Source organism: Stigmatopora argus, chromosome 12, assembly GCF_051989625.1.
Source record: "Stigmatopora argus isolate UIUO_Sarg chromosome 12, RoL_Sarg_1.0, whole genome shotgun sequence".
NCBI classification, from domain to species: domain Eukaryota; kingdom Metazoa; phylum Chordata; class Actinopteri; order Syngnathiformes; family Syngnathidae; genus Stigmatopora; species Stigmatopora argus.
Window position 1 is genome coordinate 6119420 of NC_135398.1, and position 11981 is coordinate 6131400.

The window sequence follows — 11981 nt, forward strand, 5'->3', positions numbered from 1 at the left end:
GGAAAGGCATATAGAAATGAAAGGAGTATATAATATATAATTACCTAAAAAATGAAGTCACTAGTTTTCCCAAATTTGATCTTGACCTGTTTTTTTATTTAAACTACAGTAGTGGTCTATAATAAAAATGCAATAAAAAGTGTATTAAAAAATCTCCATTTGCATTATTATGGTTGTTCGATCTGTCAATAATTGATTTTAAATGCCTCCATTTGGAAATAATTTGAATCTATAGATTTATTTCTGAAGGAATGTATTATTCTAATCATCAAACTTCATTTGTGAAGTAAATATCAGAGGAGTAGGCTTGAATTGTCAAAATATTGCATATACAGGACGAACACACTACAAACTTCCGTATTTTAATCTCATTTCCTCTAACATTCAGACAGACAGACGCGAAGCTAAAGCATTTAGAAGCTGAGGCTTTCGGGTTTTTGTCATCACATCAGTCCTTTTCCCACGGCTCACTAATTATATCAAAACAATATTGTTGCAATATCACCACCTGCCACAAAGATTTTCTGTTCCCGACAGCATATTTTTGCGTATAGGCGGAACGGAAAATGAATGAATACATTGAATTAAGAATGCATAAACGGATTTTTGTGACATTCTGTACATGAAATATACTCGTCTCCTTCTTGGCATGAATTAGGACCAGTTTCCTAAACTACTTGGACTTTTTTTCAGGAAATTAATATTTGATTTTGCCGCTAATATAATTGAAAAGAAAACCTTTCCACTTTTAAAGCTAAAATCTCCCAGCACCGACCGCTATGAGTGTTGCTACATGATGCTGTGGGAAAATAAATTAAATGAGCGACACGTGTAGTAATGTGATGAAGTGTGTGTGTGTGTGTGTGTGTGTGCACTCGTACACTAGTACGAGTGCATGCGTGTATTTGGTCAGGGCCTCGGGTACTTGTCATTGAAGCGATGTATGGTCACACAGCCGTGGTAGGAGATGCAACGCGGCATAGCGGCCACGCCCGTGATGATGCCCGTCGCCGGGTCGTAACAGATGATGGTGTCCGTCGCTTCGCCGTTTTCGCCCCGGCCGCCCAGGATGAAGATCTTACCGTTACACACCGACATACCGCAGCTCTCCTACGCGTGGAAAGACACGGCGGTTAGGGTCAAGGAGGTAGACCTTTTTTTTGGTGCCACTTGTTGTACCTGTTTGGCAAACGTGTGTACCACATTCATCCAGTAGTCCTCCACGGGGTCGTAGCAGAACACCGACTTGGTGAGACCGCCGCACACGTACACGAGGTTGTTGAGCGAGACGGCGGTGATGCAGCGCTTGGCGATGGGGATATTGGCTCGGAGCAACCAAGTGTCTGTCTCTGGATCGTAGCATTGGACCTGGAAAACACAGTTTAGGGAATCCTTTTCATTCATTTTAAATATATATACAAAGTTGAAAATGCAAAATTAAGAAATCACGGAGCTGTGATGCTAACTAAACAACATTTCCCATAATCCCTGTGGTTACGGAGAGCTGTTAGGTTAAAAAAGGCCGAAAACACTATTGTTTATCAGTGTGTCTATAAATTTCATGTTATAGCATATTTGGTTTGTGTTCGAGTTTTGCTTTGATGTATTTTTCCTTGGTTTTTAACTGCTGATTTCCTATGATTTCATGTGATGTAACCACCTTGAATGAGACTCTATGTAACATTTCAAATCGTACGGTTGTGTTGAGTTGTTCAGGAAGCAAGCGACACATTGTTTTTGATTTCATTAGGATAGTTGTGTTAAATAGGAACCATAGCTGTCATCACTACTGGTAGATTGCATGTTTGAGGCAGGAAGACGTCCGTTTCCCACCTTGTCTGAACAGGTATTATCGTCCGGGCCTCCTCCTATGACAAAGAGCTTGCCAGCACAGCTGACCACGGCCGGAGAGCTGACCGCCTCTTTCAAGGGTGCCACGTCTGTCCAACGATTAGAAAAGGAGTCGTAACACTCCACACTGCTCAGGCGGCTCTGGCCATCGTAGCCACCCACGGCGTAGACCTGCATGCAATACACACACCCACACGGTTATATCAGTTGTTTACCAAAAGCTTCGGAGGCAGAGCACGCTTGCTGTTTTCCAATGTTAAACGGGAAACAGCTCATCTAATTACAAAAGGTGAACATGTGATCGTGCAGCGAGACAAAAAGAACCAGTCTTTCAGGTGTGGAGAGGGGAATATAATGAATGACGCATTGCTTTTGAATGAACACAACCTCTTACTGACGTCCGTAAACTCTGGCCCACAGGCTATTGTTATTGACTAACCCGTCTAATTCAGCATGCATCTTAATACTTTATACAACCTGAACGTTTGACAAGTATTGACGCACTTTGAAGAGTCCATAAAATGATTAAACACACTCACCCAGAAAAGCTATACAAACATGTGGATGAAGCAAAGCGCCATTAGTATTCTCACTAGTCACAAGATACAAAAGAATTAAACCCTTATGGAGAAAAGTGTTTGGCTTTGTCTTTTTGGAAAAGTAAATTGTGTTTTGCTTTTGTTTAAAAAAAAAGTTTAATATTTGCATTTACGAATAGAGGGAATGTCTGTCTAGTGAGTATCAGTTACTGAAGTGTTTTTCGTAGGGTACAACAACACGATCTCATATTTGATAGTAAGCATTTTATCTGTAAAGTAATGCATGTCAAAGAATAGAATTATGAGAAGAAGAAAATGTCTGTTCAAAGGTCAATCAAAAGTTATGGATTAGGGCACATGTGTCAAAGTGGCGGCCCGGGGGCCAAATCTGGCCCGCTGCATCATTTTGTGTGGCCCGGGAAAGTAAATCATGAGTGCCGACTTTCTGTTTTAGGATCAAATTAAAATGAAGAGCATAGATGTATATTAAATTTCCTGATTTTCCCCCTTTTAAATCAATAATTGTAATTTTTTAATCATTTTTTTCTGTGTTTTTAGTTCAAAAATATTTTTATAAAATCTAAAAATATATTTAATACAAAGCTAAAATAAACATCGTTTTAGATCTATAAAAACTGAATATTCAGGGATTTTAATCCAGTTCTTTTAATCCATTTATAAAAAGTCTATCTAAGTTTATCTAAAATGGTCCGGCCCACATGAAATCGAGTTGACGTTAACGCGGCCCGCGAACCAACCCGAGTCTGACACCACTGCACTGAAAAAAAAAACACATTTTATTAGGAATGGTACGGAATGCGGCGATGTTTTAATAAAGAACGGGGGTGTCTAAAAACTGATACAAACAGAGTCGTGTAAAGAATAAAGAATGGGCCTTAATAGAAGGCTGCAGCTGTCGCCGAGCTAACATGACAACAACAAGACCTATTTTTGTGCCGCTGTAACGGGGGTTCATAGACAGGACAGAGGTGTGGTTGAGTTTAAGTGCACTTCCAACTAAAAGATGGGTTACCCTACCAGTAAACACAGTAAGTGTGTGGCCTGTCAGATAAAAGCAAGTACTGAAACATTTTCCTCTGTGAACCATTCTAAAATAACCCGAAAAGGTGCCAGCAAGTTAATAGGCTGGTTTCCAAATGACAACAATCAAGTTCAGTACCTGTGAGCATTTGTCTCACAGCTCAAATAGGAAATTAAAAGAGGAAATTGAAGATAGAATGAGGACATGCTAGACAAGGAACTGAATCACTTCATGCGGGAACTATCAACCACAAAAGATATACTGAATATTTAAAAGCTGTTTAAAGAGGGCAAAGTACATGGAATTAAAAGGGCACATGAAAGAACATTTCAAACAGAGTTGTTATTTAGCGCAACGCAGTAGAAAACTGGAAAGATTCAAAAAGTTCAATCGCACAGGGAAAAAAATATATAACACATGCACGACAGAGACAGGAAGAAGACCGAGACGTGAACCCCCTTCTGGGAATAAAAGGAATGTGTCTCTTCAGGAAAAATGTGTATTTGCGTGTATACTCAGGACTGCGTAATCACTAACTGTGTCACTCAATCATGTGTGGTGGGGAAATAGGGCAGAATAGCTGGGTAACTATTAAATTAGTAAATGGTAATAGATAGGATAGTAAAACATAAATATATTAACCGATTTGAAAATGTACATGACAAGTAAAGACAGCCACCTGCTGGTGGTAACCTAAAAAATATCTTCATAAGTGAGCTAAACTGTGTTTCGAGTTAATTCCTGACTTCAATAACAATGGGATCAAGTTGCTGTATGCATTATTTTCATCTAATGTACTATGGCTTAACATTATGTACACGTGTATATACTTCGAGTACAACGCGACTTTCAAGCATAAGTGATGGGCCCAGATCCAAGAAAAGTGTGGTGCCCTTAAACAGAAGTGTCCAGCTGGCAAGTATTAAAGACTGTAAATAGTACAGTAAGTAGAGTAGGGAGGGTAGGGGTATCGTGTCACGTGTATAAACACTTCAGTCAAAGTGTTTTTACACTTAGCTTCTTGCCTGATGAGACTTTTATGTCAATGGGAGCCAAGTTCATGCCATTCTTGCCGCGTACATTAGTTTACAGTCAAACATGGACTAGGATAACTAGAAAGTGTCCAATTGCCATATATTCGACGCCTTGAGAAAAATTGACATCACGAAAGACAGACGTCTTCAAGTCAAACCCTTTGAGGCATATTTTTACGACTCAAAGTGTTTTTGATATCACCATTGAAGCAGGACATACAAGAAACAATAAAAAGATGATATACTGTTGCTCCTCTTGACAAGGCGCCGTTGTTATCGTACGAGACTGATAAGCAAACGCAAAACTATTGAAATTAAAGACTGGAATTTAGAGTGACTTCCTATTTACCAATTAAAAGCACTGACAACCAGACCATTACTGTCAATCACAAGCAAAAGTAACATTTAAAAAAAATCTTGTACGTGAATTCAGGTTGTTTTAATTGTTTAGGGAAGCTTTTCGTAACATTCCAGGATGCTTATTTGCTCTGGACAACCAATTATTTAATTTATTTTAGACTGTGACTCATAATGTCAATGCTGCATTTACACCTGCGTTACCCGACTCGGTTAAAATCTCACCTTGCCGAGCAGAACTCCCATCTTGTGCCTCCATCGTCCTTTATTTAATGCAGCCACTCTGATCCACAGGTTGAGCTGTGAGTTATACATCCACACATCCCTGCTGTTGATGCGACCACCTGTCCACATGAGAGAAGTGCAATTAAAGAAAAGACCATGGAAGTGTTAAAGCTCTGAAGTGCAACGTATAGGCTGAATTTAAGCTTCTTGTGCCGGCCATATTCAATGATAAATGGGCAGAGGATTCAGGATGAAGATTTTTCCTGTTGCCTGAGGAGGTAACTGTAAGACCAGGTGTCAGCTAAGCAACGGTGGTATGTAAATCTACTGTGATGTTCAAAATAATTGAACCTCCACTGCACTTAGTGTTGCAACAAGTCTGACATTTTTTTTATCTCACTCATAAACAGAACAATCGCAATCTAGACAACTACAATTGTCGAGTTTTACTTTAATATTTATGAATATAATGAGGAAAAACTATCATACTACAACACCATACTATTCTGGGGTAAAATTATTTCGACACAACTGTAAATGTGTGTGGTCGCACTTGATTAACTGTTGACAAAGTGGTGGTGGAGTTGTTGTCCTGGAACAGAAGACATGACTGGTTCTGGATAAACATTTGGGGCCACATGCTATTTAAGAATAGAGCTTAATGCAGCTTTGAATGATGAAGACCCCCCCCCCTCACATCACACACACCCTCTTTAGGGACATTTAGGCAGAGTGGAGGAGGGTAGCAGTTGAGTGAAATTGAAAATACAATAACAGAGTGGTGAGAAAAAAAAGGGGAACTGGTTCAAGGAAAGTGTGTGTCTTTGAGACGGACACAGGGGGAGGCAGGGTGGGTTGACTTTTCCAGGCGGGTTCTTGAGGGTAGATAGTTCATGCACACGTGAGGACTTGTGCGCCCATATAAAAAAAAAACATAAACACGAGACACACTCAACGAAAGACCACATTTCCCCCCGCCTTCTTTCTTTCCTCTCAACTGCTGCATTTTTTTTCTGTGCGTTTCTAACATATGCTGGGCATGTTTGAGCACGGCCCAGGTTTGAAGGCACATTTAAAATGGCTCATTCGTCAATAAAATCAAAATTAAAAAAACAACCACCTCTACAGTGACATGGGAGAACACCACTCACTGAACTTTAGACACTTGAAGTTTGGCTGAAAAGTACAAATAAGTGACGCAATGAGCAAATCTAGGTGTCACCAATGAAGCCTTACACTATTCTTAACATAGGCAAGGATCCAAAAGTACAACACCCAGAGCAAATAAAATAAAATCATGATATGATATCAAATGCAGTAGATGCAAATATCATAAAGAAGATTTCAAGGAAGGAGAGTAGCCTTAAAGACGGGCTAGTAGAAAAGCACAAAAGTCGGGCATTAGGTTTTCACGCTCACATTTTCCATTGTTTGAAGAAGGCTGAGATTGGAAAAGAAAAAAAAAAGGTTTGGGCCGAAAACAGCCATGGTCACTTGGGGGGGCAGGATTCACCGGCACCAACTAAATAAATACTTTCTATAGAAAGTATAAAAAGGGAGGGAGTGAAGTGTTTGAGGGTTCGGTCTAGCGTTCTTACCTGACACCAGAATGTCATTTCGGAGGGCACAAACTGCATACTCTGACTTGGTGAACTCGGGCAGTTTGGCCAGCGACTTCCACTCTCCCGTCACTGGGTCATAGCACTCTGTGTAGGGCAAGTTGAAGCCACCGATTCTCTCACAACCGCCCACAACCACAATCACCTCGGAGTAGCCAGTCGACCTAGAAACGGGAAGAGTGAGGGTGAGAGGACACAATAAAGTGTTGAAATAATACAATAGGTTCCCCGAAGAGCCGAATCAACAATTCTTTAAACAATGACTAGAAATTCGCTCATGCTTTCCAAGGTGGAGAGACCATACCAAATTTCCAATGTTAAAGGTAAATTGCTGTGAACAACTCATTGGTGATGCCTGAAATCTTTCATAAACATGCATTTTTTATCATTACAGAGAACTTTTTAAGCCCTATGAGATGTTTGTCGTCTCCTCGTGCTGTGCGATTGGCTGGCCGCCAATTCAGGGCGTTCGCCTAATGCACTGGGATGGACTCCAGCACCCCCCACGACCCATCAAAGGCATCCAATGACTTAAATGAGTGCCATATGTAGACTATGGCACGTAAGCACGCACACGTTCACGTGGAGATTTTGACAGATTGTTACAGGAAAAAGAGAAGTAAAATTCCTTGAGCGGTAGCTTCACTTATCTCCAAGGCAAAGTTCATAATCAAGGGCTTCTATCAAACCCAGCTGCAACAAAAACAAAAGTTGAAACATGGCTTGAGCTCCCTTTCCATGATCACATAGTTCAAAATTGCAAGTTGAAGAAATCCTCTTTGTTGAGGACGGTCTTGAGATTGTGTCATGTGATGGAAGACAGTGTGGGAAGATTAGTATAAATTGAACTGGTGTAGTGTAATATTATTATTATTTTTATCTTCCATGTGATGTTGTCTGCACGTGCTGGAAGTTTAGCAAAAGCGAAGACGTAGATGGAGCAAATCAATCAACTATAAATACCCCTATAAATATACTTAAACCCCCCTGGGCAAACTGCAAAAAAAGAGGACCAATTGCCTGCTTGGCTTTCCCACTGAGAACAAACCTGCCTGGATACGGACACAATACAGCTAAAATACACAGCACGCAGCTTCCACAAGGTCAAAACGCAAGCCGTTACAACAGTTCAATAGAGCAGCTGCTGCACGCTGAACAGCTGCCCACCGTGTACTTGGTTTTAAATTTCATTAACGAGGTTTCACTCAGCGACCTTTGCTCCATCAGACAAACTTAAATGATAAACAAATATGACGTGATGAAGTAAAGTACATTTTGCTGCGGGGGTGAAAACAAGACCAGACATTTCTACTAGCTTGTCGCATCACGTTATTGGTTTTACACAGTACTATAAAAACACAGCCACACTGTACTTAGAACAGCCACGCAATCAAAAACATTTACTACATACCACTCCATATATAAATACAGTAGAAGTAGAACAACAACACTTTCAGGACCCCCAAGCAGAAGTCATGTTGATGTTTTCTAGTCCCTATTAACTCATTAACTGACATTAACGGCGCTACGTCCAATCAGTTTTGACTGAAAGAGGCTTACAATCAAAATAGATTGGTCGGCTATGCCATCAATGGTAGGCAAGGAGTTAACAAAAAAAAAGAAATATTAAATTCAGTTAAAATTTAATTAGACATCCAATGCGAACAATCGCAAAGAGTTGAAAGCAAGGACAACATCTAGCATAAATTGGAATCATGGGAAAAAATGGTTGCTCCAAGTAATTAAGTATGCAAATGAGTAATTTCTGAGAGCTATGATAATGGAGGAAAATGATACTCTAGTCTAACATTTGCATGTCAATTATACCCATGAGCATAAGATGCACGTGCTAAGAGTTATGTACTGCTTTCATTGACGTTTTATCGTTTCCTTTATCAGATATCAGATCATTGAAATTCAGTATTTTTTCCAATTCACTTAAGAGTTGTCTTTAAAGAAGCGAGCCAGCTAGAGGGAAACAGAAACAAGCCATTTCTCCATCCGACCTAGCACGTTCCCTATGCAAACCGGTTCAACACAGGCCATAAACAAAGGGCAAACATTACCTGCGCGGCCGGGTTCTAGGTGACATCATCTCATTTCCGAGTACGTGGTAGCGCCTGGCCTCGTGGAGAAGATGATAGCACTCTGGCGCATTCTGGATCAGCTGGTCTCCCTCCACCGTCTGGACAAAGTAGTTGGGGTGAAGTAGCGGCAGGCGCACATGGTGGAGGAGGGACTTCAGCAAGGGTTTGCGTTGCTCCACGCCGCGGTACACCCAGCGCATCACCGCCTCGAACACGACCTCCTCTCTCCCGATGGACAGCTCGTCACTGTCAATGTACTCTTCCAGCTCTTCCCTACGGAGGTCCAGGAACTCCTCGTGTTGCGCCACGTCGGAGAAATTGGCCAGAGCGTAACTGCGGCAGCGACTGGCGAGCTGCTTGAGCGAGTGAGCGTCGGCGAAGCTTTGGATGCCCAGGCAGTTGCACGGGTCCAGCTGGTCCTCCAGGAACTTTGCGCAGGCGTCACGCAAGGGGGCAATTTGAAAAAGGCTGGAGGTCTCGAAGAGGAACTGCACGTTCTCCGTCGTGATCTTGGCGCGGCCGGTGTAAACGTAGGTGAGGAAGGATTCCATGGCTTCGGCCAGAATGCCGTTGATCTCCACTAACATCTCGCGGCTCTCCCGGTGATCGTTGCAGAACATGGCTCTGAAATAGGAGGAGCAGGCCGAGAGCACGGCCCGGTGGCAAGGGAACTCGCGACCCTGGACGCTGATGACCACGTCGGTGAAGAGGCGGCAGTCGCGGAACTCGTTGAACACCTGCAGGATGCCCTCGGAGTGGGAGGAGCCAGAGCAGAAGTCTAACACTTCCTGGCTTGCGAAGGTCTTGGAGTCCACTTCAAACACCTGAAGAAATAGCAATTCTAGTTTCAGAACAGTTGAAAATGGTTCTCAAACTTGGGTCCTGGAAATGTCGTCAGCAAAATAAAATGCCATTAAATTTTAAAAAAATAAAGCTTGTCTGGACTTTGGAAAGAGTGCCCTCTTGGCATTTAGCATAAATAGTAGACAGCAAAGACTACGTTCAGTGCACCTTGCGTTTGACAGCCGGTGAGTCTCTGATGCCAGTCTCCTCCCTGTTCATCCGCCTGCCCAGAATCAACACCATGGCGACAGCCTTCAAAGGAGACCCGTGTACCTTAAGATGACCTGTCAAAAAGCATGTATCTTTACACCAGAAAAATACACATATGATCATCACATTGTTTGTTCAGACGCTTGGAATAGAGTCCATCTAGCGACATCATGCCAAAAACTCAACATATATTTAATTAGGACATGTGTCAACAAACCCAGTATGATGTCATTGTCAGGTGTACCTACTAGAGTCAGAAATAAGGGAGGGTGAAAAAGGCAAACAAAAGAACCCACATCAGAAGCAAAAATATTCAGTTAAGACTGGGATGAAGTTCGAAATTTCTCTCATCACTTTTCATTTTTTATTTTTTTAAGAGAATGGCATTTCTGTTAAAACTACACGGACCCTCACACATATCAGTGGGCCGACACTTCCTCGAGATGATCACTGACATTAAACAGTTGTGCCCCGGAGCACAATGGACTCCGTGAGACGAAAGAGCGAAAGAGGCGGGAGACAAGTTAAGCAACCGTTGGAAGGACCAACCTACATGCCAGTCAGGTTTGTTTTGAAACAAGTAGGGGGAGGGACTCGCCAGGATAGCACGTCAACAACTCTGACACAAAAGCGGGCGCACACCTTGGACTGGAAACTTGAAAAGATGGAAAAATCCCACAATGGTTATTTCCATACTGTAAGTCTGTACTAAAAACAAAAGGTCAAAAGTCAACATGATAGAGTCAAATAGGAGTCCATTCTGGTGCTCAAAGTTGCAATCTACATAGATAAATTTGGAGTCGTCATGAATTTTCAGATCAAACTGCTAGTTGGAGTACGAATACAAACACTCAGAGTTTCCTCAGAGTCACTATTGTCAGAATTGTGTTGGGCATGATGTTACTGCTATGATTTATTTCTATTAATAAATAAAACAGCTGATTGGGAACTGGACAAGTGAGCTTATTCACTGGCGTTTATTTTTACACTTTGGCTCATGTTCAACACTGTCGTTTTTTTTCACGTGCATCAAGTAGATAAGTACACCTGCCAGCCATCAGCATCCGAGCAAGCGCCTCAATGACACCAAACGACTGGTTAGGCCACAATGCTTCTCAGTAATTGTGGTCACACATAACAAACAAACAAATTATTATTAATTCAATGTACATAACGGGCGATAAAATTGAAATACCTTTGAATAGAGAAATTAAATCAGAAAAATCTACTTTCACCAGTCTTTGTTTTAATCATATATCTCCACTGTACACAGTTTTGAGTATTTTTCACATCATAAATCATTTTCCTACATCTCGAAAACCGTATTTCATGTCAAATTAAAGTTTTCAATAAAATGTACTGCACGTGTGTAAAAACGAAATTAATGAATTATGTGTACATCACTTTGATCAAAATGCCTACTAATATCAGATATAATCGCACTTGAATAATTTCCTAACAGTAGATAAATGGTGAGAGAGAGAAAAAGAAAAGCGTGGACATGTCGTAAACAAAGGAGCCGGCCATTAGCCTTCAACAACACAATTTAAAAATGCAAATTAGCTTCCGTTCGCATTTCATGTACATAGAATGTCAACAAAACCACATCAAACAGCGATATAACACAAACTATTATTGTTTCAAATGATCCACAACAATTACCTTAGGATGGTTTCCAAAAGAAACTTCCTTCTCAAGGTCCAAGTGAAAACAAAAGTGCTAGAAAAATACCCACTTGATGGGGGAAAAAAAGTCCCTAAATGTATATTTTAACGACTCCTCTTGATGAATTACGGGACAATACGTATGTTATTACGCATCCGCACATTTTGACAACAACTTGAAACGATAACAAAAGACTGGCTATAACTGTAAACACACAAGCTATTTATACTTGCGACAGAAAGTTCCCCAGAGCGCCCACTCAGCTGGTATCGCCGATGCATTGTGGGTAATGAAGTTTTTCGCTGTTTCCACGTCGGTGTGTTGCCATTTTAAAAAACTACACTTCCCTAGCAGCCAGGTCCCTCCACGTGGCTCGCTTTTGTTTGCAAACAAACTCGAAAGGCAGCGAAAGAAAGCACAAATGAGGAAAATTTGAGCATTTTTTGTTTAAAATCCACTTGTTTCGTTCTTTCTGTTCGTGTGGGGGGGGGGGGGGGGGCACACGCGAA

General features: G+C 41.3%; 1 protein-coding gene across 1 annotated transcript; it reads right to left on the reverse strand.

The window, feature by feature from the left end:
- Positions 1-714: 714 nt before the first annotated feature.
- On the reverse strand, positions 715-11731 carry klhl24a (kelch-like family member 24a). The gene is made up of 8 exons (XM_077615920.1): positions 11470-11731; positions 9766-9881; positions 8734-9578; positions 6647-6831; positions 5049-5167; positions 1834-2022; positions 1180-1368; positions 715-1110 (listed from the first exon to the last, which is right to left on the reverse strand). Exons 2-8 carry the CDS (start codon positions 9838-9840, stop codon positions 910-912), a joined length of 1803 nt encoding a protein of 600 aa, XP_077472046.1. The 5' UTR covers positions 9841-9881; positions 11470-11731; the 3' UTR covers positions 715-909.
- Positions 11732-11981: the final 250 nt, after the last annotated feature.